Source organism: Argiope bruennichi, chromosome 3 (assembly GCF_947563725.1).
Source record: "Argiope bruennichi chromosome 3, qqArgBrue1.1, whole genome shotgun sequence".
Lineage (NCBI taxonomy): Eukaryota > Metazoa > Arthropoda > Arachnida > Araneae > Araneidae > Argiope > Argiope bruennichi.
Genome location: NC_079153.1, coordinates 29,319,623 through 29,345,910, shown reverse-complemented (window position 1 = coordinate 29,345,910; position 26,288 = coordinate 29,319,623). Strand labels below are relative to the sequence as shown.

Here is a 26,288-nt window from a genome sequence, read left to right as displayed (position 1 = left end):
GCTGGCATTTAAAATTAATATTCAAATCATTTTCTTGAAATAATACTCGTAAATAAATATTGGATCAGAATCTAAAAGTTTGTACCAAAATTTAATAAATTTTATTTGTTGAAAGTACAGAAGATGAAGATCAAAAATAGTATTATTTTCTGTTTTTCTATATCAGGAAAATAACTTTTTTTTTTATCGGAATTGCATCTGCCAGAAATCATTCAAACATTCGTAGATCTATGTCGAAGGAACATCATCTTAAACCATGGCTTGGAGATATGTAATTATGGCAATTGCATTGCACGACTTCAAGGGATGTTTCACGCTGGAAAAAGGAGGGGGAGGGGCAGCTTATGAGCAAATAATATTTGAGAAGCGAATGCTATTTCCTGCCTTGCAAGCAACCTCTATATATAAAACATTGCACAGATATTGCTCTGATTATTTATTCTCGAATCAACAGACAAATGTAGATAAAACATAATATGAATTTCAGGCAGTTACTTTCAACGTTTTTATAGTTGCATTGAATTGAAAGCTTTGGTCAGCTAATTAGTGGACTGCAAAATATGATTAAAAATGTTAAGGGGATAATCTGCCTTGTAACTAAAAAGTAAATCAGAAGAAAGAAAATATAAAAGTAATCAAGAAATAGGCTTCAAACTGAAAGCTTAATCGATAGGAAAAATAGACCAGATTTGTAATGAATGTGACTTGCCTGCGAAAATGGATGTTCATATCTTCCAGAACAAATATTTCACAAAAAAATAATCTTTAAATTATCTTAATAATCAGAAAATTACTTTTTTAATATATCAATTTCATTTCTGTAGAATTTTCCTTTAATTTTAATAATATGTTTAATTTGATATACTATAAGTAGCCATGTTTGTAAATTCTATGATAGAATTTAAATTCCTCCATCAAAACATTCAATTGGATGCTACTGACAATCATTAACTCCATAGCAGGATTTTTACTTCTTCTTAACTTTTACTTCGTCATATATCCACTTTTTTTTCGTAGTATCTACTCTTTCATAGTATTTTTAATTTGCAATTAATTGAGCTATTTTGAATTCAACTTCATGTTCAAATAACAAGACGAAGTTCTTTTTAATCCATAAATTATTAAATAGTTTCTAAAATCAATTATCTTGACGAACAGACTGGTCGCCCAAGACGGCTGATTTTTCAAAACAATTTATCTGTGCTGTCAGTTCATCTGTACAGTCATTGCACAGATGAATCATATTATATTGCAAGACTCTGTGATTGAACGCCTGAGCTATCGTATGATTTTTTTTTTTTTTGATGATAAATAGTTTGAAACTGCAATGAAGCGAAACAGGTTTGACCATTAATTCTTTTTTGATACAGCTTTCAAATAATGCATTAATTAATAACATAAACACACAAATTTTGTTATGTTAATTTTCTTTATATTATAATGAACACAAATGTTCATTAAATATCCCTGCTCTTTTAAAATAAATTAATTTTACAGGAGAGTCAAATTTAATAAATCATTCTATTCCATGTTTGATCCGAATAAAATTCTAGATTTCATGGTAATTTTCTAATAATTCTATTTTTTTTTTGGTAATTATTCTTTTGCACTATCCAGAATGACAGATTATTAAGAAAATTTCAGATCCTTTCTTTGCACTCTCGAATCTGGAATTATTATTAAATTATCGATTTATCGAATATTATTAAAGAAATAATGGAATTAAAATATTCAGAAACAAATTTTAGTTAGAAAATTATTGTATAATTAGGAAACTGAGTGAGAAATTCAATACTTAAAGACATTTAAAATAGTGTAAATTAAAATCTTAGAAAAAGAACTCATATGATAGAAACTATGTAAATAAAGATTAAATCTCGGATTTTCTTTCTTTGGAAATGAATGACAAAATTGCGATTGTGGAATTAAATTAACGTTTATCGGACAAATAGTTTGAATGCTGCACGTATAGAGAATTTAGAATCATCGTGTGAAGAAGAATTATGTTATTAAAGATTCCTAGTTGATTTTAGTACGTATATGTCTAGAAAAATATCACATTGAATCAAAGTAAAAAGGATTTTACCTCCGTCTTAGGAGGCCAGAAGATGCTATCGGGTATCCTTGAGATTTCAACAGTTTTTCTTCTCCATCCGGGGTTCAGGAAATCTTCAATAGTCTGGTCCAATGCTTCTTTGATATTTCGCGGTACTTGTTCGTAACCCAAGGAAATATCTTCGGTTAGGATATCGCTGCGGAAAAGAGGAAATCCGACAACGCCAAACGTACTGTTTCTCTAAAAATCAGAGTAAAAGCATTCTTTGTTAATATTACCAATTTCCATCTTGTGCTCGATTTACAAAAATATATAAGATTTCTCTTCCTTGCCCTATTTTATAGTCTTTTAAGGTGTGCTTTCATAAAATTAATCATAAGATTTTGACTTTGGAGTTGATTCAAATATGGTTCATTGTTTTATACATAATGTTTAACAGAAGGCACAACGAAATTAAAATTGTTAGGATAGACGAAAAGTAACAGTTTTGGTCAGAGCAATTTAATTTTAACCGAAATAAGAAGTCTGGTGCGTTTGGAACTATCCGCTTCAGAAATGTTTAACACATTGTTTCTGTTGCAAATTTTCAAAAGAATTAGCAGACTGCCTGCGCTTTGTAACCTAGTAATTTCTGTAGATTATAGACAGCAATGAGAACTAAACTTATATATAACTAACAATTTTATTTTTTAAAAATCTTTTTTGCTAGAGAATGTTAGTTAGATAATGGAAATTAATTAGATTTTTAACTTGAGTAAGCAAGTTTTCAATAATGAAATTTATCCAAGTAAAACTACATTTTAATTGATTTATCTTAAAAATAAATTTTTTAAATTTACTTTTTCTGTATTTTGTCTATTCGTTAGAATGCCTAGAATTGGGCTGAAAGGCGAAAAGAAACTATTAAGTTTAAAGTAAAAATGCATATGTAGGGAAATAATTTTTGCATTCGTGAACAATAAAAATTTTATCGTAAATTATTCTTTTTTATTTATCATTAATTTTATTTTAGCATGCAGTGCACTAACAATTCTTATATTTAGTTGCCTGTGAGAGAGGAAAAAAAGTATCTATACGCAAATAAATATCACGTTTAATATCAAGCTTTTCGTTCTAGCGAAAGTAGGTATTTTGCGTCCTTAGGTAGTGTATATTATGAGGCCACTCTTTTGATAAACTGGTCAATTTATTTTCATATTCCGATTCCTTTTTAAAATTAATCAACGCATTAATTATTTTAAATATTAATGTCTGATTAAACATGTAAATGAAAATATATATGCTTTTATTTATTTATCTATTTATTATATGATTGCATGGTATGCATATTCGTACAGAATTATATTTAAGTTATGTATGGTATTTATAAACACAGTAATAACGAAATAAAACAGATAGGAAAATTGGTAGTGTTAATAATATTATCCTAATACTTCTTAATATATTATCCGAATATTTGGATTATTGATAAATTTATTTATTTATCAAATGGGAAATGCCATTTTTAAAAATTAATTTATAAGCCCAAGCCCCTATTTTTTGCCCAGCTTCCAAATCAGAAATTCGTCACCGCCTAATTACAAATCGGCAAGTATTTACCACAAACGAAGATGGGATCGTCCTGATTACTCTCTTTTCAGTTGTTGTGGGCTGGGCTTCCAAGTTGTGCTTCGTGGTATAAGTTCCGGCTTCAGAGTGGTAAACGAAGACCTTTTTCGGGAGTTCTGGGAAGCTGTAAGACACGTGGTATTTGCCCTCCTCCACAGCGACGGTAATCTTGACGGGGTAAGTTGTTGCTATTTTTGTTTCGTGATATACTCCGACATGCTTGCAGTCTCCAAGGTTGAGCATTCCGTTGGAGTACAACATGGAGTGATAGAGGCTGAAAAGAAATAAGCGTTCACTATAGATTACGTTGCATTTATACTAATAATTCAAATAGCTACGCAGTACTTGGAAGATGATTTGGAATCTCAGATTTAGAAGATGTAAAACGTAGAGATTAATAATAATTCAAAAAAATATTCAGCAGATCGATTTTTATAAAAAGGAAAAGTCAATGCCTTTGTATGCCAGGAAAAAAAATGAGTCAATAGCATTTATTTTCTACCGTTATACCTTAAATTTTTCGAAAGAGTGTAAATCAAAATAAACTTAAACCGAACATTTGTACGAAAATATATTCTGCTCTGAATGCTCTGTATTAAAAATAAATTATCCATAGTATTCTTAATAATATTTAATTACATATTAGCTCAATTTTGCTGTATGAAGACAGAGAGAAGGAAAACGTTTTACTTTTCAAATCTTATAGATAATTCTTGAATTGTATCATGCTGATTAAATATTTCCCACATTTATACGTGAAACTATGCGTGACGAAATTCTTGCTTATATAAATAAGGATCTTATTTTTTTCCTTTCATCTTCAAATTATTAATTTGTTCATATCTAAATACAGTTAATTTTATTTTTTGTTTAAAAATTGAAATAGTAAGAAAAATTTTCATAAATTACTGACTTTACTTTGATATTGAAAACAGTCTTAACAAATTCTGTTAATCCATATTAATCTATTAATAAAAGAATTTATTTGGCGAATCAGGACCAATTTCAATACAAAAAAGAGCTTATATATATATATTGATTTCAATTCCAAAAGCTCAAGTCATTGCGAAATTTAAGAGACATCTTAAGAAAATATTTAAAGTTCTTCAATAGTAACTAGTGATCATTCTTTAGTAAAATCTACTGTGCATTTATTATTTTTTTAAAACAATTACCTTGCAATTATTGGCAATTTCAATGGCTATCATAATCTAGAACTTGGTTGAATTTATCCTTTATATGTGGTTATATTTATTTATTGAAAAACAATGGTAAAAATCTTTCATTTGTATATCATCTCTTGTGAGCAAATGAGCGTTATCGCTTGTTTTATAATCTTTGTGCAACTTAGAATTTCTGCAAATTCTCGAAACCGCACAAACTTACTGAGTTTCATTTCATTTTTCCTTTCAAATTGGTATTTCATGAAATATGATTAGCATACCTTGGATGAATATCAGCTGAAAATCCGTTGTTTTTTTGTTTTATATCAAGCTTCAATGAAAGAAGCATTGGGTTCTTCATTTCAAACTGGACGGGGTACGGTAAAGTTCGAACGAAGGACCTTGACTGGAATGTAGACGGCATCCACACTTTCACTATATGGCCATGGATGGTACCTCTTTCCCACGTGAGGAATTGCTTTATATGATCTTTCACTGAAAAAGGATATTTTCTTTAATCTTTTTGAAATGAGATTTCTTTTTTTTTATTTTTAGCAGTTTTACTTTAACTCCCCCTATGCTCTCTCCAATAACGATAAAAATGTTGTTTTTTTTTTCATTAAAAAGTTTCTAAAATTAGCTTTAATTAGTTTAATGGAAAAAGAATTTTTTTTTTCAAAAGTACGGACAGCAATGCAAGACAACGCTGTTACAAATATTTTTAGGAAATTGAAAAGTATATATGTCTATACTATATTTTAGGTTTTAATACTCTTGTTAGAATTTTCATTCATTTTTTACACTTTGTAGCTTAATTTCTTTTCCGTATATTTTTCGTTTCATCATGATATTGTTTTGATGTCCTCATTTCATTGACAAAAAATAGCATCTTCTACTTTCCGTTGCTCCAATCAAAATTTGTTATGGAATAATTTATTTTTACTATTTTCTGCTTTTATTCTTTAACAAAATAAAATTGAATCTTAATATCAATGTCTTTCTTAAATTCAACACTAGTTTGTCGGAAATTGTGTGGTATCAAAGATTGATTCAAATCATTCATTAAATCATAAAAAGTTTTGAAAACGGTAAAAGAGGAAAAGAAGAGGTAGTGTAGGTATTGGCTCATTTTATTGTGACAAAAAAATTCTTTTAATTTCAAGGTTAAGCAAATAATTATTATTTACATTGCTGTATTAAACATAATTAATTATCAGTATATTTTGCAACTTGAAAAAAACTTCAGTCGTTTCTGTTCCGTTCTCAATTTCAAAATAGCTTCGCAGTTTTGCTTATAATTATCTTTTTTTGAAACATTCTTTTAGATATACAAAAAGCTTGAAGGTAATCTCAATATTTCTATAGAACTTAGAAAGTTAATATCAGAGCTGAAGCAGAGTACGGAAGAACAGGAAGATAGTGAAATGGGACTGCGTATTGAATACAGTTCCTTATATACGGAACATATGGCAGCCAGCCATATTCATAGGTTGTAAATAGAGGGGATGCATATTGTTTCTTACATCGTCAGCTTTCTGCTCATATTTTCTTACATTCCTGTATTTTCCACTCTTTGATAAGATAAACTGTGGTCTAATGGAAATTTCTATTTCACTTACATAGGTCTAACAAGTCTCCTCTCGGATATTCCATATCATCCATGTAATAATAGGACATAGAGTAGAATAGTTTTTGGAAGATGGTGAATCTCCAGAACTCAGTAGCTCTATCGGCCATTTTGACCTGCATGAAAAATTATAAAGTAAACCATGAAAACATATAATTTTCATCATCATTATTATTATTTGCTTGACTCGAAATAAAACGCTAAAAGAAATATGTTCAGCTGTTATATTTTTACAGGCTTTGAATAATATCAATTATAACACCTTTTGTAGCAATATAACGGATTTTCTTATTCAGAATACCCTACGAAACAGGACCTCTCATTGACTAGTTGGCATTTATTTATATATATATATATATATATATATATATATATATATATATATATATATATATATATATATATATATATATATATATTGAAGATTTAAGGTATTCACTGTACTAAAATGAAGACATTGAATTATGTGGTTTTTATAATTATTCTTCTTGAAATAGAACCATTGCAAATCAATTGATAGAGATTTTTCCCGTGAAAAATATTACTTTTATGCTTAATTTTAGTTTTCAAAACTTACATTAATGTTATAGAGATATAACTTAACAAAGAAATAGTGAAATCCTTCCTGATAAATGAATGAAATTATATTCTCTGAGAAGTGCGAATATATAAGTGCGAAATATTTGATATTTTTAGGTGACTGGAAAAACTAAAACGATTACCTTGGTAAATAAAAACTTTTATTAAAAATTTTAAATTTGTTAAAAAAATCAGCTGATGTAAAGAAATAACTAGTAAATTTATGTTTTTTTTTTATTCTCACAAATGTTGTAGCAATTGCGCATTTTATTGACTAACATAATAATATTCAATGCCTGATGATAGGTAAAATATATTCAGATTGATAAAAATAGTATTTGTAATGTTTATTATATACAGTACACAAATCTATAATCTATAGCTAATAATAAATAAAAAAGTTTAAAAAATAACATTAATTATTCAAAAAATGGAGAACAATTTTTCATTGTTTTTCTTGCAAATATCTGGCAACCCTTAGAACATTATTGATCAGTTAATTTAATTTAAAACAATCATTCTCCTGTACGCAGGAGGATGTGAAATATTCGTATATTCTCGCTACCGTTACATAATTTTGGCTGCTACCTAAAATATGGCTGAGGATACGAGTTCTTTCGTAATGTCTTCCCAGGCTATGGGTTCTTTCGGAAGTCGAATCTTGGAGCCTTGTTTGTGAAATTGTCATATTCTTCAATATTATCAAGCAGTAATAGTTCATAAAATCATATCTTTTTTCAACCACTTAACATAAATTTTCTAAATAAATATATTTGTCTAAATTCCAAAATCTTTAGGATTCCTGATTGATCTATTCCTCCTCATTGACAATCCTGATATATCTATTCAATATTTCTACCTGAATTCTGTCTTTACTAGTATAAAAATTTTATAGGAATAGCATAAGAGGATTAGAACTTTTTATCAAAACAGCTGCACGAATAAAAAGTTACAGAATCTGAATTCAAAAGCTTAAATTTTGCTAAATGTTTGCTTGTTATGATGAAATGCGATTATGGAAGGCGTTCTCTTACTTTAGCAGAAAAATATTGTTTTTGAAGTAACTTATTTAAAATCAATGTAAATTATAATTTATTTCTCTGAGGCTTATACTAGTAATGATCCCCATATAATTATTTCATACATATTTATTTCTCTAGAAATTTTATTTGTTTGAAATTACCTGAGGGAAAATATCGGACTCCTTTTGCTTTGGAATGCTCTCAGCAGGGTGCAGACTGAAGACTTCCAAAACCTTATCCCAAATGTTGAATGAGTTGAAACCTTGGGAATTGATTGCATACTGAAATAAAAAAAAAAAGTCGAATATATATTTTTAAGTTTTACAGAAATAAAATTCATATTATGTATGTATGTTTGACAAACTCATTCATCCTTTCCCTTTAAGAAGCTATGAAATCTTGTAATACATTTTCAAACCTAGATACTAAAACCTGCTTATCAAATTTTAACTACACATCTCTTTGTTTTTTGGTTTTCGATTTCATTTGGACTCAAAAAAGCCAGACAGACGCACTTCCGTGGATGAATTTTGTTCAACGTTTGATAGAAATTTAATCGTGAATCCTTATACCAAATTTTATTCCTCTAGCTCAATGTGGTTTGGAGTAACCATACTCAGAGACAGCTAGAGCCAAAAGTTGGATATTTGTACTCAAAAGAGGTCTGAGGTGTGGAGATTTCTTAAAATTTCGCGCTCAAATGTACTTCAAATGTAATGTTTCGCTCTCTCTGTACTTCGTATATTAGTAAATAAAAAGACTATGATGAAATAAATAATATCGTTCCTATTACATAATTATCAGATATCTTGATTTGCAATCTGTAACTGCACGATTTTATTCGCAGCAATGTACTTTTCTTTATCAAACCTTTGGTATCGTATTTCACAAGCTTATTATATTTACAATATTACCTTTGTTTAAATTTATTTCTTGATATTTTAATTATGATCCAGATTCATTATATCAAGTCATTTTTTTATGTTCATTATAAAGTTTGTATAAAATGTTCCACCGAATACTTATGAATTAGCTAAATGAATGCTTATTGTTATTTTTGTGCAAATGTTTCTTTTGCATTAATGAAATGGCAACACAAAAAAATATGAAAGATAAAAGAAGTCGTGATTTGAAATGAAACTCTTTTATAACTCACTTTGTAGTAGAAATCTCTCAAACTGTCTGCGTTGTATCCTAAAGCAGCGTAGATAGTGCTTGGAATGAAGGATTCGTTACTTGGTGTATATTCAAGGACGTGTTCTATTCCAAATCCTCGAATGTCTGTAAAGTGAAATAAATTCCATTTCAGTAATTGGAAGGCATTTAAATCTATTTATATAAAAATGAATATTACTTATGTGTCTTTTATGCGAATAGTTTATTCTTCGATCTTATTACCTTCTAATTTTGACCGAAGTGCTGTTTTAGGTAAGAGGAAGAAGATAACTGTCGTCGTTCAAAATACATTATGTTAATTAAAAAAATCATACAAGTGTTTCAAATTTATCTTCCGAAACTATAACCTCATAATCTAAAATCTGTAGTAACTATTTCAAATTTTATTATATATTCAATATTTTTGAATTTTTTTATCTTAAGTTTATTGAAATTATGATATGTTGATCGTAATCATTTAAATTTTATACAAATGTTATCGATTTTTTTTGGAGTGTGCCATTTTGATTAGCTATTAGCAGATTATTTCCTATTTAAAATTTTTTTATGTACTATTAAAAATAGCCTCAGATTCAAATATATTTTCTATATTATTATCAAAAGTTTTCATTCTATCTATACTTATCATATTTTAATACCTTTATAATTATTAATTGAAAATAATTGCCTTTAATTATAACTTAAATTTGGTCGAGTTTCCTTGCCAAAAAACGTACTACTTGAATGTAATCAGAAGGAATTTTTTTCTCCCGCTGTATTCTTGATTTTTTAAATTCTACTTACACACTTCATTGTATTAAGAGAAAAATATTTTGAGTCACAATTCTCTTGGTAAAAAAAATTATCACAGATGATTTGATATGTAAAAGTTTAGTTTACATTCTTTATTAAATTTAGAGGTAAATGAAAAATATTATGGGCAGCTTAATTATTATGTGAACAGTCACATGTTTAATATAATACTGAGAGTTTCAGAACAATTTTGCTATCGGCTCATATTAATCGGAACTCATAACAATTATAAATAAAAGAAAATTTGATTTTTATTAGTAATATTTGTCGTATTTAGGTAGCATATATAGCATGCGTAGTTTCAAAATTATTCTTCGAAACAATCTTTTAATCTTTCTCGAAAGATTTTATTTTCATAAACACGCATTAAAGCATATAATAATAATCGAAAGAAAATATTAATGAAAAACAAAACATAATTTTCAAAAGCAAAACATTCACTGAAGAAAATAAGTTTATTATATCACATAATTTGTACTAATTACATTATAATAGTTTTTAAATTGTATAACTATATTTGTTAACTATGTTGTTAACTATTATTTAAATTTATTTAATTTTTCATCAACTATTTTTCAGGCAGATATATTTTTAAAATAATTACGTAAAGTTAACAGATTTTTTTATTTTATTTGATTTATTACTTAAGGCTTAAATTAAATTATCTAAATTTTAATATTTTAATAAACAAATAAATTAGAACACGATATTATTTAAAATTTAAAAATAGGCTTTTTAACAAAGAATTACATATTATTTGAACACTTTTTAGGAATTTAAAAATCCCCTCCTCCCAGCCTTGTATTGACTTTGTTTTTTAGTAATTTAAATTAACTGCTAAATTATTTTTATTTTTCAGATAGATTGAAAACTATATTATCCCTCGAACTACATGAACTAAATGGGGAATGATATTACTTACCATCAAAAATAGTTGTCAAAACATTCTGGGCATGGTGCTTTCCAACAGCGAATCGTTTGATTCGGGGCAAAACTTTCTTAATACGACTTGCGCTGAAATAAAATAAAGACTACTTTTACTGTTGTGCTAGAATTTAAATGAAAGAAGAGTGTCATTAATTACAAAATATAATTTTCTCAACTATTTGGATAATTATTTTGAATTTTAACATACTAATTCAAAACTGCACACGCAGTATTTACAAAGAGTCACAAAAGTAATTTGGTTAGAAATTTTATAGATGGAAGATTTTCCTTTTTTACCAAAGATTTACCAGTTATGTAGGCACTTTCAGGCTCAGGCCGACTCATATGTTGTAGAAATTTGGAGGATTGAAATGTCATTTACCTTATATGTCTGCTGTTCTAAATTACGCAGTCCATTTCTACAAACCGCTAGTGTAGCTTTCAAGCCAGTGGCTTATCTAATGTAATTTTTATGGTTTTTCTTGCAATGATTTTTTAATGAAAAGTTATTGAAGTTATTTTATTCAGAGATAACAATACAAATAATTTTATAAATAATATTTAAAATTTAAATGTCAAAATATCGTTGGATATTTAAATTCAAATAAGTTATTTCTGAATTCAAAGTTTTCGAATACCATGTTGTTTTATTGCTTCATAAATGAAACTTTTTCGTTAGTATTTATTTTTAATTACTTCTGAAGGCGAAAATTTCTTTTCAAATGCAAATCTGTCGAAGACTGACGATTTATGCAAATACAAGGTATTAAAATAAAAAAGCAATTCCATAGAGAATGAGATAATACAAAATTTTTATTAAAAAAATTTATTATAATTCTAATTAATTAAAAAGTAAAGCGAGATTCCTGTTTTCAGCGAAAACTTTCGAAAACGTTATAGCACAAAACTAAATTTTACAGCTGTTTTTTTTGAAATTTAAAATGGCGGTTTGATGTAATGGGATTTATGTACACAATAAACAATATTTTAATAGGTGAAAACTTATTAAAATAACACGGAATCAAAGTCTGCCACAATTTGATGCTTTGCTGAGGGAATCATGAACATCAAGTTATTTATCTATACATAGTATAAAATAAAGTCTCCTGAAAGCGTCTGTATGTTTAAAAGAGAAAACCCCGAGAAATACTTAACTGATATTGGAACTATTTGTACCATTTTATATGGCATTTATTGGGAAATGTTTTAGTATGTTAAAGTCATATCAAAATAAAGAAAGGAGTTTTATAATTGCGATTTTAATTATTTTCAAACTATGATTCGCACATGCGTGAAACAGCAATGTCTGTGCTTTGCACTTATCCGTGCATGCGTGAAACCTCAAACTGCACATGCGCAAATAGCAAGAGCTGTGGTATGCATAAGCGATACATTTTTTTTTTTTTTTTTGTTATGTCTGATTTTAAATAGCGATCAAAACTCATTATGGCGGGGGAAAAAAAGGGAAAACCAATCTTGGCTGTAGCAAATTAAATACCTAAACGCTTCGTTTGTTGCGCGATAGTGGAAATGTAGAGGAAAGAAACGTTCGGTTAGCGAATATCAGAAAAAGAATGTCCGCAGTTAGAGAAGGAGAGTCTTTTGCTTAGCAAAGTAACCGTCTCTCTATAAATCGTCTCTCTTTGAATTATAGAGATAGAATATCTTTTTGTCTTGACACCAGGAGGAAAAGCAGCCAATATAGTTTACAAACTAATATTATAAAGCAAGCTGAATTTTATTTTCATATCAGATTATACGGAGTTGACAAACAAGTGTGGAACAGTGGGTACAATGATTTATTAGAATATATTTCAAATTTTAAAGCAGTTTTACTATTGTATATTTTTATTGAATCGTTTTGTCTATGAATATATCATATTTTTATCTTTCTAATAGTCCAAATATTTCTGAATGTGTGCTATAAAAATTGTTTTGTAGTTGTTTTTGATGATTTCTAAATATATTTTTATGTTTATTTGATGTTGCGTGACATACCCATGTCATAATGGGTGGTGACTACACTTAAGTTCAAAGCTAATTTTCCCTCTTGGAGGTTAAGCCACGAGCAACGCTGTACGGATACACCTATTAGAAGATATAATTGAAAGTAAAGAGAATCAAGTTCCCTGTGAACCAACTGGTATTTAATAAATAAGTAACATCGACTTTATATGTAAATTACAATATTATACTGCGCTCCAAAACAAATCATATAACAGAAACTTACGTCAGTTGATCGCATGGAATGCTAGAATTTCCAAGGGTTTCCAATGTAGATGTGACGTAGCTTCCGACTTCAATGCTTGGTTCGTGCCAAGTCTCTTCGGCTACGTGCTGCAGATCGCCAAGCGTAGGGTATGATCTTGCAAAGACACCAAAGGCAGCAGTCCTGATTTTGGGTGGCTCAGTTTTGTTGGTATATATCGGGAGGACGATGTCTTTTATCTGTATTATAACAGAGATGATGCATTAAAAAAATGAATAAGGCTTCATTTTTTTTTTTTTTTCGTTTTCAGTAATCAGAGAACATAAATTGTTTGACAGTTAGAAAATATCCGTTATATGTTATATTTCCCTTTTTGATTCTTTCACAAGAATGCGAAATAATATTAAACTCAGTTGTAGGAAATTATTGTTATATATATATTATATATATTAGCCCTGGATTTGATGCCAGAGATGCTAGCTCATAAAAATGAGAATTGTAAAATAAGATTTATATTCGTCAAAAATCAATCGTCATTTATTAACAACTATGGCCTAATTTCTGAGTGGTTAAATTGATTAAAAAAATAAATCTATCTTTGTTTGTTTTTTAAATCCAAATTATTGTCACTTATTTTATTTGCAATATCTAGTAGAAAAATAAAGTTATTTAGAACAAATGTCTTATAGCCTAAATATTAAGGTATTTATCAGGAAATGAAGACATTACAAAATGGTGTGAAATCTCTATTGGTATAAAAATACAAATAGATTCTCATATTCATAGTTGAAAAACATAAATACTTTTTAAAAATTTTCATTGTTTACACAAATGATTTTTGAGCTTACATTAATTTTCATAGAAACCGTTTCAAATAATTGTTTAAATATTTTTTTTTCTCTTTTGAAAATCTTATTGCTTGCATCTTCAACAGTTTTATTTACGCTTAAATACTTTTAAATCATGCTTACTTCCTTGGAGTGTTTATCCACAAGATTGTGAAGAGCATTAATGGCGGCTGATCTAACAAAGTCCACATAACTGGGCGTTTCTCCAGAAATACTGTATCCTTGCACGTAAGGCTTCACGATTGGAATAACAGATTTCAAACCAGTTTGAGTCAAAGAATCAATATAGATTATTCTCTTTAGTCGGTCTGTGTTTCCTTTCAGCTTTTGTGTTACATCCTAATCAAAAGGAAAATCATGATTAAATTGTAAATGCCGCCCATTTATTTAAATTTTCAATCAATAAATAAAATGTTAGATGTCTATTTCATTAGTAAGATGATATTTAGCTATCATTAATGTTGCAAAGTAAAGTTGAGGAGGGATTACAAAATTAAAATCAAAGAAAATTTCCTATTTATTTAAGGATATCGGTAGCTAACTTTGAATGAACAACGAAGCTTTAATAATTAAATAGCTTTTTATTCTAATTCATGGTAAGTTAAAATGTTTTCACATATTCCTAGGATAAATTATAATTATAATGTTAATTCAATCAACAATTAATTGTATTCAAACAATTTTTTTGCTTTTATTGTATTCAAACAATAAAAGCAATAAAATTTTTTTAAGAACTTTATATGTTTAGACATGCATCTAACCGGGTTTCTTATATATTACTTATTAAAGTTGCTATATTTAAAAAAGTTACTACTACCATTTTTTGTTTTAAGAAAATATATGACTTCTATTGTTGTCCAATTTTTTTTTCTTAATTTCAATTTTTGGGTGCCTCTCATTTTTATAGGGGTTTCGTCGACTTTAAATTATCTAAGTTCATCAATATCATAACGCCGAGGGAATATATATTACCATAATAAATCTCTTGACATCAGTTTTCGGACATCCAATGTTTTTGTAATCGTCATCAGTTTCCTTCAGTAACATCTGCAAGTAATTTGGCTTGTTGTCTACTTCTACTTCAATTCCGTTGCTCACGGCACATATGTTGCGGATGACCCTAGCCACTGCCATATGGGCTGCAGAATAATACATTCCAAAACCTGGTTTTGTGCGATCTGTTAGAGCTTCGAGAAGTTCCTGCAAAAAGATAGCAATGCCAAAATATAGTTTCAGCTGTGTAACTTAACCTAGTGTGGTTCCCTCCTATTGATGAGAATAAATGTAACTTTCAGAAAAAAAAAAATCTAACCAACTAACCGAAAAGTAAACTCTTGATAAATCCCACACAACGTTTTGCAGAAAGAGAAAGAAAGAAAAATTAAATTTTTTTATGAAAATATCATGTAACAAGATTGTGTGTGTGTGTGTGTGTGTTTGTGTCGTTACAAAAATCGAAATGAGCTAAATATAAAACAAAGAAAACAAAGTTATGTTCTATAATTGAAAGACTTATAATACAATTCGTATTTTAATTATCAATAACTTGTTACTTATTAACTGTTACGATGATTAAGAAAATAATCATTCGTATTGTGAAAATAAGTTTATGCAAAATGAATAATTATTAATATGTATAAAAAAATCAGTTTGGCACGCGTATATATATAAATATATAATTTAATATTGGAGGAGATCTTGTATATGAAAAACGCTCTGAAATTTTCGGAATTAAAAATATATATATATTTAGATGTATTTTTTTCTAGAGGAATTCAAAATAATGCTATTATTAAAGCGGTTATAATAATGAAATTATTTCATGCATTGACGTTTTGCATTGATGTTTTCTAAAAACGAATTTTCTTGGTCGTCTGCCAAACACATTCAGTAAAGAGTAAATTTCAGTTCGTTTTTTTAATAATAAAATCATTTTTATTTCGCATCAAATCTTATATCCTAGATTTTTATTGCGTTTATTGTAATAAGTTCATGCAACAATAGAGAATTCCTTCTTTCAGTATTAATATTTATTAATAATAAAGGAGCCTGTGTGTAGGATTGCTCACTACGGGATAGGCCGTTCGTTTAATAGTTACCAAATGTGAGGCAGATATAGTTTAAAATATGCATCGTAGAACAATTAAAAAATTAATTAATTTAATATTAAACAGAGTTTCGGCGTTTTAAGCGAAAACTCTCAAAAACATTATTACAAAAAAGATTTTTACACGTTTCAAAATATATCAATTTGACATTTTAGCAGTTTTAATTCGTTAGTAGTTCAGATTGTTTCTGAAATTCGACCATTTTTAAAGAAAATATTTTTGTTAATTTTTAATTATGAATTTTATTACTGAAATGAAATTCAAGCCGTTTTCATTGTTTCATCAAATATTTAATAGCGTTTTTTCCTTCCATTCTTGAAAACTAAAGAGGAAGGATTCTGCTCAATATTTTTGTAATTTGTATAATAAATAAGAATATGAAGTTACAATACCGCAAAAGTTAGGTGAATTAAATAATTACGTCTTTAATAGAGCTATGGTGTCATGCGACTTGGCTAAATTAGGAAATCTCATGTATAAAATGAACAGAGCATTCGTTTGTCTATTAAAATAACATAGTGTAAATTGCTCTGACAATTTGAAGCATAAAAATAGTTCATTAATGGACGTATGGATATGGATTTACTTGTAAGAGATTTAATTTGTATTAAATATAACCAATAACCCAAATGATCTAGCTGGCAGCCAACAAACGACTACTTTTAAACATTTTCAATAATGTTGTCCTTTAAATAAAACAATAAATTGCTAAATGGAATTTTGATCACTATAAATAAGTTTGTAGCTTAAAAAACTTACACTCAGACTTTGGATAGTTTTGTCGTCTGGCTTGAAAATATTCATTGGGAGATCTTCCAGTATGCTCTTGCATTCCCAGAAAGATATGAATGCATTGTGTTTCTTGTTAATGTTGTTTTTAATCAAATCGACGATGTAAGTAACGGATTCTGAACTTCCAATTAACGGCAAGGTGTCCAACCAGATTTGCCTATAGGAAAAAAATGTCTTTTTAGTTTTGTTAAACACATTGAGTCAATATTTATTTTGAATGAGAAGTAATTTATTTTGTCTGAGATTGAAATCCAAATTTTGGATGCTAACCACCGGGAGTATTCTCCCCTGAATACCACTCTCAATAAAATATATTTTTCCTAGCAAGAAACATGTTTATAATACATTTTTTCAGGTGATTAAGGATTTTTTAAACGTTTTAGTATACATACATAAAAATTAGAATATATGTTTCTGTATGGTCCTAAAAATGCACGATGGAAAAGTTTGTTTAAAAATTTAAATTTATCCAGTTTAATTGATAGAAAGCTCTCTCATTTCCGGGGAGGGGAATTTTCAAAAATTTGGAACTGAATGAAATGAAAATTTAAATAATTTCTCTTAATTTCATATTTTAGCAATAACGGTTGATATTTCTTCAGAAAGTTAAATATTAGCTAGAATTGGAATACATATACTCAAATCGAATGATAAGTTTTCGAGTTACAATTTATCCTGCTAGCTGTAGGTATTTTATAGTTATTAATCTGCAAGCTAAAATACAGGTTTCCATTGAAATTAAATGGAAATATACGAGTTTGAAGTAAAGACATCAAAATTCATTCGTCTGGTTATTGCGTTTTGAGTTACTTTATTTACTGACACACCATAAAACAGACATCCTTAATTTTTTTTAAATTTCGATGTCATGAAAGTGGGACAAAACCGTGGAGAATCCATCAAAATCTGAATATGAATTCATTATAAGTCTCCATTTAATTTACTTTCTATGTGAGAAAATGAATCGATTCAACAAAATATTTTGTCTCTTTAAATAGAGTTTGGATGCATCTAATTGCCATGATTCTTACCGTTTATTCTTTGTTTTGATAATTTTCCCAAACGCTGACATATTTTTACCATGGATGATCAGGTGTTGGGAAATTCATTTCAGGATTGCATTTTCAGTATATCTTTAGATGTATGTGTTAAATTATTCAAGCTCAATAGTCAACCGATTCCGAAAAGATAACCTTAAAGTTTTAATAAGCTGTTTACTTAACTTTAAAAACTTTAATAATTCCGGCATATTAATAAGCTGTTGTTTTGAGCAAAGTAGTATGTTGGTAACGTTATGGATGGTCAAACAGGTGGTCAAAGTCCGTTTTTATAAACATTTTTATTAATGTGTTAATCATTCCTATCTATATAATAATTTCTCATTCGTATAAATAACAAATTATGACTAAAATTTAATTTTTAAATAGTTAAATAATAAAACAACATATACATGAAGACCTGTAACCTAAATTTCGTACATATGATTCTTTCATCTTTTCAGTTTTCATGTTAATTAGAACTAGGATGAACCGATAGACATCCCTTGAACAAATTTTGCCCAAAGGTGATGGAAATTTACAATTTTAAAGCAAAGATTACATGCCAAAAGCCATCCCCCTATTTATGGCATTTTTTTATTACCGAAGTGATGGAAATGCCTAATTAAGTCTTGTTCTTTCGCAGAGAAATATGAAACTTATAGATTCATCAAAATTTCGAAATAGTATTATTTTACAGTGCAATGTTTTCTCTTTTTGCAAACTTCGCATAGAGAATGCAATGGCTAAATAATTTTATAATAAAAAAAAGTTTTCGATTTTCTTATATTGCTCATGCTCTTAAAGAATATACGAACCTCTTGATTTTCTCTTCTTCTGTGGCATGTTTTATGCTTTCATAGGGAACAATGTCTTTCTGAATCACCTCGAGGTCCTTGCGTCTCATAACAGACAATGCTTTCTGGAGGAAGACGAGTTTCTCCCCGATATCTTTGCTGTCTCCATCGATGCTGCTCTTGAGAACGATCTGTGTAATCTCTTTCAACATTTTTTTCACGGTAGGAATGGCATCTTGTGCTCTGACAATTTTGCAGTGATCATCCAGTTCTGAAAAGAAAATTCAATTTATTATTTAAATCTACAAATTTTTCTATGTTAAATTGTACGTTATAAAACAAATAAGTTTCTTCGATATTTAATTCTATTGCCACTTCTCTTGCTAGATTTTATTTTATGAAAAATACACATTTCATTTTATATAACATTTTATTTAGTGTAGTATATTTTTCAAACTTTTAACCATGGGATATTTTTTTAAAAATACTTTAATTTCCACCACAATTTCTTTAAGAATGAAGACAGCATATTCCATATTAAAAAAATTTATTGCCTTGAACTTTTTTCTTTATCGATTTATAAATCATTAAATCAAATTCTCGGGAAAGTAACCAAAATATTTCTTTTTAATTCGGATCACTATTAGTTAGAGCACATAATATTTCTGTAGACAAAAAATACTTTTTTATTTTTGAAATTTAATTTCTAACAGTTATTATGATAGCCTAACTATATATTTACAATATAGAATCGAGAATAATTCAAAACAAATGTGCAATGCTTACCAATATATATATATATATATATATATATATATATATATATATATATATATATATATATATATATATATATATATATATATATATATATATATATATATATATATATATATATATATATATATATATATATATATATATATGTATAAAGAATACTATTTGGTCGAAGCTTGGAGTATGATACCGAAATTCCTTTCCCAAACGTATCCAAACGACAAAGTATCCAAGTTTACGCACACTATCATTTAGCAGATGGCCGATGTTTATAAATTTTCAATAAAAATGTAAGCCTAATGGAGCTATGATTACTTTCATCAGTTAATTTGTCTAACAATTTTATAAAGCGAATTTAATCTCACAATTATTTTTACTAAATTTTATCTACATATATCTTTCAAACAAGAGAAATTATTTTGTATTGAAAACGATTTCCCACCTTTCTCATTTGTTTCTTCACTCCAGTCATCGAGGTCTGGTTGTGTTGGTTGTCCCGTAGGCTCAGTTATAGGTGTTTCACTTACATCCTTGTATCGAATCAGAGAGCTGGAATAAAAATGAATATGTAGCATGTTCATTTAAAAAACAATCTATGAAATGTTGTTTTGTAAACTGTTGCTGATAGATTGCCTTTTCACTTACTTAATGGCCACTTCCATATTTTGATCGTAGATGTCAGCAACATGAGTTTCTGTGGTTTGGACTATGCTAATGATGACTGAATCCTTGTATTTTATCAAATTATGATGTTGAACGAATGATTTTTTCATCGGCGTATGATACTGAAAATAAATAAAATAAATATGGAAATAAATTCTGAAAACATCTCAAACTTTCAACAACTTTTAAACTGAAGCATTGAGTATTTTGTACAATATTTATGAGAACGATTTTGTTGCTTGGAAGGCACAGAATTCGAAACTCAATTTACCCCAAAATGCATTTTGTTCGAAAATATCTAAGCCGTGAAAATAAGAATAAATTATGACCATATATCATGTGGTTCTTTTTCCCAGTGCAACGTATTTTCAAGTGTCCTTTATTGCTTAAGCCTTTGAAATGCATTTTAAAGCGCGCAGTAAATTTTTGTTTCGTAACAGTACAAGTGTAGCTTGTGAATTAAGTCTCTTCAATTAATTCAATTAATTAAATTCAATTTAACTTGTGAATTTACTTAAATCTCTTGAAAAGTATTTAATTTCATGTTAACTTTTTTCTTATATTTCTGATCGCCTACAAAACGAAGCTGAGTAAAAATGTCAGATACTCAGTGTCAGATTTTAGACTCAACTGATAGTCTCCTTGGGTCATTTCCTTTCTTCACTTGATATTACAAAATTCTGATATAAAGTATTAGATCGATAAGGCTTAATTTACCTTGTCTCGGCGAAACTATTAACATGCAAGATATTTTTTTAAAAATATATATTTCATTCCCAGTCATTTCTGCCCTTTTACCTACTTAATAAAGTACTTTCTACTGAAGAATCGCATTTAATATACTAATTATATTCCTTCCCTTCACTTCTGAGACATCCATCACTCACTTGCAAAACCAAGGCTACAGACACACATTCATCAACACTTTCTGAAAAAAAAATGAAATCTCATTTAAAATTACATTCCTATCATTATTAGCTACCGGTCGAGGCGCCAGCGAAAGAACCTGTAGACACATAGTGCCCAATTTTATTAAAATGGGAAAGGTATCGGGTAAAATCCAGTATCAGTAGGAGCTGGTACCTGCTGCAGTGAAACTGGTTCCTAACACAATCCTATCAAAGATGCTGCCTGATTTTGATTAAAGAGTTTATTGGAAGACAAAAAAAAAGTATTTACAACAATACTTACTGGTTCAAATTCAGCAGGACAGCCTGCGGAAAATCGATTTTCGACGTGGTCTTTCTTGCAGACACCTGGACATCCCTGTTGTTCGAAATTGTGATGGATGTGGTACGCCAAGTAGGGGACAACTTCGTAGTTGTCGGTTCGAGTGATGTTTATCACGTTTTTCTCTTTGGGGAAGTCTGGGTTAGGGCTCGAAGTTATGATGTAGTGAGAGCTATAGTTTCCAACTGATGTGGGCTTCAAAAGAAAAATACATTTCAGTATCGAATTAGGACTTTATCCATAAATGAATATTACTGTTTTTTTTTCTAATAAGTTACCATATATAATATATATGTGTTGGATTTTAAAGCAATATTGGCTGACTACTTCCATTTTTATATTTCTTGAAAGAAGTTTAGTATTCTCTACATGTGGCTTTATGTTTGTATGGCGAGCCATCTTTTAATTATATGAAATACTCTCCACATTTTATTTTAATTTCAGGCATAAAAGCAATTAAAACATTAATTCATCTGTATTATATTAAAAATTAAGCTAAACGTTTACGTATACCAATGATACATAATAATTTTGAATCTCAAATTCTGATATGGGAAACGGTAATGATTTCTTCAAATCACTTTTCCTTGTTTTGCTCGTTCTGATATATAGCAGTGTTTAGCCTGTTACATTTTCTGTGTTTTAAACTAGGAGATTCTTCTTTCATATTAGAATTAAAACTATAATTCTTTCCGCTTTCGGGTACTGAAAACATAATATATCTGATGTCATGGCAATAGCCTGGTTTGTTAACATACATCATGGGACACATGTCACCATCATCATCTAAAGAAATACGAGGCTCATCTTTAAAAACTTTCCTATGAATTTGAACTTTTGAAAATATACTTAACCTTCATAAAAACTTTTAAATTTGAATTTGCAAATTCGTAGTTAAATAGAGGAGCAGTTCTCTTGTCTTAAATAAATCTGTACATTGCGCCAGCTGTGAATTCAAATTTTTATTTATATATTATTAATATATTAACTGACAATGAAAAAGTCTGAGTTTATTCTGTTCACATGCAAACATAGGAAATGCGAAATTAAGTAATAATGCATTTTAATCAACTGTCAATCCCCAATCTTGAATGATAACTTGTTTCAATCATTATACTTGTAATTATACCTTTTATATTTATAAATATTTATAAAGTTACTCACCACGGTGTGGTTGTACGTTAGTGGCAAGCTCAGCTGACCAGTAGACTGCAAGGCTTTCTTATCCAATCGTACTTCCAAATGGCGCAGAATGGTTCTCTTTATTTTCTTAGACTCAATGCTTTCTTCGCCGTCAAGTGTGTAACTTGTTACCTACAAGGGATAATTTGCTTGATTTTTTTTTTCTTTTACACAATGTGGTATTTATTATATTTGGAAGTATAACTGAGCAATGTCGGCCACAGGCTGTTACAAAAACTTTCCGATTACTTTTATTATTATTATTATTCTTTATTACTATTATTTTATTTTTATTATTATCTCAACCTTTGATACTCTTACCTTAGGGGGTAAAAGGGAAAAAAATATTTAATGGCTGACATTAGACAGAACATAAAGGCAAAAATAAAAGGCTACTGTGACAAATATCATTTCCAAACCAAATTATATTTTAATAAGAAAAATCAAAATGATTAAATTGAATCCAGAATAATTTTCATTTAGAAAGATATGAATGTTTTCAATTAGTTAAGCTGCATATTTTATCTGTAGAGTCAGTATCTGTCTAGAGAAATACTTTCACTGATGACAAGACAATCGCAATTCCGCGGTAGTTAATGAACATCCTTCTAGAAGAGTGAATTTTCTCATCTAGATAAGTACCGAAACAGAATTTTCGGCGTAAATTCGAACTTAGATGATTATTGTCATGTTTTGATCCGGATTTTAAACAGATGAAAATTGCTAAATAGTCTCGATAATAACTATTAAATATTCTTATAAATTAGACGCCTTTGGCTACTAGTCGGAATCTTAATGCTCGTTAAAATTTTAATAATTAAAATTTTATGTAACTCCTATTTTAATAGATTCTTCAATAGAATTTCATATTCAGAAAAACCGATGCATTGATGACCAATTATATTTACCTTTCCATTTTCCAAAGTGACTTTGATTGGTATTCTCAGTTTTTCTTGCAGCTCTGAATTGGTCTTCATTTGCACGGGATCAACTGAACTTCCAACACTAGCAACTGAATTACTGACCTCGACCTGGTCAAACTGAAAAGAGAAAGGAATTGCATTAGGAACAGTGCGGTTTCAATTGATGTTAGCATATAAATGATGCGATTGGTGGGTTTTACATTTCATATTCTTTAAATAAAATGGAAATAAAAGAAAAATTAATATTTCTATCCATATCGTATTTTTAAGAATTTGCTTCGTTTGAATAATTAAAAAGGGAGCCAAAGTTTTTTTGATAAATATATTAATGAAGAAATAAATAAGAAGGTGTGCCCGCTAAGATGCTTGCCATGTTTTCTATGATTTAAAACAATGGGATTCAACATAATACATATTTCTCTCACTTCCAAACAGTAATGCAGTCTAACAAGTCAGTTCAATTTAATTAAATATTACTGAAGTTTGAAAGTTGGAGTAAGTATTTTATCTTTCAACAAATTTTTATTTTATCGCATATGACGTAAAGGGAAAGAAAGAATTGTAATCATCAAGTATTCGACCTGAAGATTCAGATGTTTCAAATCTCCTTGAATTCGAAAAATGAATTTATAATTGCCTACTTGTGAACGAACATAAAACTCATAAATATATTCGGATAAATCAACGAGATTTGGTATGTGACTTTTAAGGAAAATTTTTAAATTTATATCTAATTTTTAGCGACAAACGTCGAAAGAAATTTTTCTGATTATCTGTCATAGAGTAAGTAAACAAGAGTTTTATGATATGTAATACGCTAGATGAATGAAATTTGGTACGCAGATTTATCATCTAATGCGTATACCAGAGTCAAATGCTGCACAAATTCATCAAAATTTTGAATGTCTGTCGGTTTCTACATTGTATTCATGTTAAAGCTATAACTCAAAAATGCAACTATTTAGATGTGAGAAATTTTGTATGTAATCTTGATAATATGATTGCAATTCTATGTTAAATTTTGGTTAAAATCGAGGTGGTAGTGGAGTCTTCCATAAATACAGATGTGGTTTTCTTTATTACACTATAAAGTAGAAACCATGCATATTTGGTACATAGAGAACAAAAGTTTCTCCATTCACAGCCGTATTCGAGAAGCACAGTTTTATTATGGGAGAGGAGGATAATACTTTTTTTTGGAACGACGATGGTAAGAAACGGAAATTTTTGGTCGTGGTATTTGGGCTCACAGTCCTACCTCAGTCATTTATACCTCATGCCAGAAAATATGAGGGAGGCCATTCTCACGAGTTTTCTTCTCACATACTGAATTAGTATTCTGTTTCTCCAAAATTTTGCCACGGCATAGCCTAATTTGACTTTTGCGTTTATTAAACCCAATAAATCGGCATGGCTCCATTTACATCCTTGGACTAAATCCTTTAATAGCCTTGAAAGGTAAAAAAAAAAAAAACACTCACCGCAATGAAAGCTTCCTTCGTAGTGTGACCGTATAGCTTAAGTTCCATTTTCATAGCCGATTTTGAAACCTGGGGGTGCATTCCAGGGATTCCGCTCGTGATATTGATCCAAACATCATATAAGAGTGTTTTATCCTTCACAAATTCTGAAAACAGAGTAGAATGTTTAGAAAATCAGAATGTGAATTAAACAAAACGTAAAAATATTTAGTGAAACCAAGAATTTTACCTACCTGGGTATTTCAATTGTATGCTAGGTATGGCACCTGAAAGAAAAAAAAAAATTTAACTTTAAGAAAGGTTTTATTATTTATGAAATTAAGCAAATGATTTCGAGAAATCTTTCTAAAATTAATTAAGTAATTATAAAATTTAATTAATTTAGATAAAAAAAATTTATAGTAAATAGAAAATTAATTTCAATATCGAAAATAATCTTGATGAATTAAAACTTACAAATTCTGCCTAGATAGTCATAAAAGAAATTTAGTCGAGTAAGAATTTTAAGTATTTATTTAAACTTGAATTTGAAGTTGACTTTTAGAACAACAAAAATTTTCTTCGGGATTTATTCATTTAACTAATTACAAATGATGTTATACATTTTAGGATAAATTCTTGATAAAATAAAACTGAAATTTAAATAAATTTGGAAAATGAGCCTTTTCTTTGGTTAATTATATATAGGACTCTTGTCAACATTTATCAATTGTATAGATGAATGAAATTCATGAATTATTATATTAGAATTTTCTTTAACTAATGGCATTATATTTCAGACATAAACACGCTGAGAGCAATTATTATATCAATATAATAAAATATATTTATTGACACACTCGATTTATTTTTAGCTGTATTTTAGTTTTAGTTTTAATCAAAGATAAAACATTATCTTTTCCCAAATGAAAAAAAAAAATGAAATATGATTTTAAATAAACAGAGAAAGAGTATATAAATTAGTTTATTAGAATTTTTTTAAATTATTCATATAAAAATTTGTACTTTAAATCAAATTTAAGACTTATCAAAATTCACATTTCATGTTCTTTTATTATAAATCACACAAATTATAAAAATAATTTGATGAACTTTCTAATATAAAATTTTAAGAAAAATATGCAAAGAATATCGAAATGAAAGTTATAGGCAATATGTAGATAATTTTAAAAGGCAAAATTATATACTTTAGAACTCTTGAACATTTGTTTCATTTCCAATTGAATTTATTATTTGCATATTATACAAATTATACTAACCAAAATCGCTTGAAGCATCGAAGAGTTTATAA

The 26,288-nt window shown here is 28.4% G+C and overlaps 1 protein-coding gene across 1 annotated transcript in view; it reads right to left on the bottom strand.

Moving 5' to 3' along the window:
• LOC129963676 (uncharacterized) overlaps positions 1–25,122 on the bottom strand; it is a 35,606-nt gene extending 10,484 nt beyond the window's left edge. The window contains exons 1-18 of the mRNA XM_056078174.1: positions 24,998–25,122; positions 23,502–23,633; positions 22,576–22,725; positions 21,373–21,606; positions 20,164–20,303; positions 19,961–20,067; positions 18,763–19,012; positions 16,875–17,064; positions 14,980–15,207; positions 14,131–14,346; positions 13,181–13,398; positions 10,946–11,037; positions 9,212–9,336; positions 8,217–8,336; positions 6,447–6,570; positions 5,109–5,322; positions 3,656–3,938; positions 2,087–2,296 (exon numbers count right to left, since the gene is read on the bottom strand). Of these exons, the coding sequence (XP_055934149.1) occupies positions 2,087–2,296; positions 3,656–3,938; positions 5,109–5,322; positions 6,447–6,570; positions 8,217–8,336; positions 9,212–9,336; positions 10,946–11,037; positions 13,181–13,398; positions 14,131–14,346; positions 14,980–15,207; positions 16,875–17,064; positions 18,763–19,012; positions 19,961–20,067; positions 20,164–20,303; positions 21,373–21,606; positions 22,576–22,725; positions 23,502–23,633; positions 24,998–25,078 (3,114 nt within the window). The 5' untranslated portion in view covers positions 25,079–25,122. The remainder of the gene's footprint in view (positions 1–2,086; positions 2,297–3,655; positions 3,939–5,108; positions 5,323–6,446; positions 6,571–8,216; positions 8,337–9,211; positions 9,337–10,945; positions 11,038–13,180; positions 13,399–14,130; positions 14,347–14,979; positions 15,208–16,874; positions 17,065–18,762; positions 19,013–19,960; positions 20,068–20,163; positions 20,304–21,372; positions 21,607–22,575; positions 22,726–23,501; positions 23,634–24,997) is intronic.
• Positions 25,123–26,288: the final 1,166 nt, after the last annotated feature.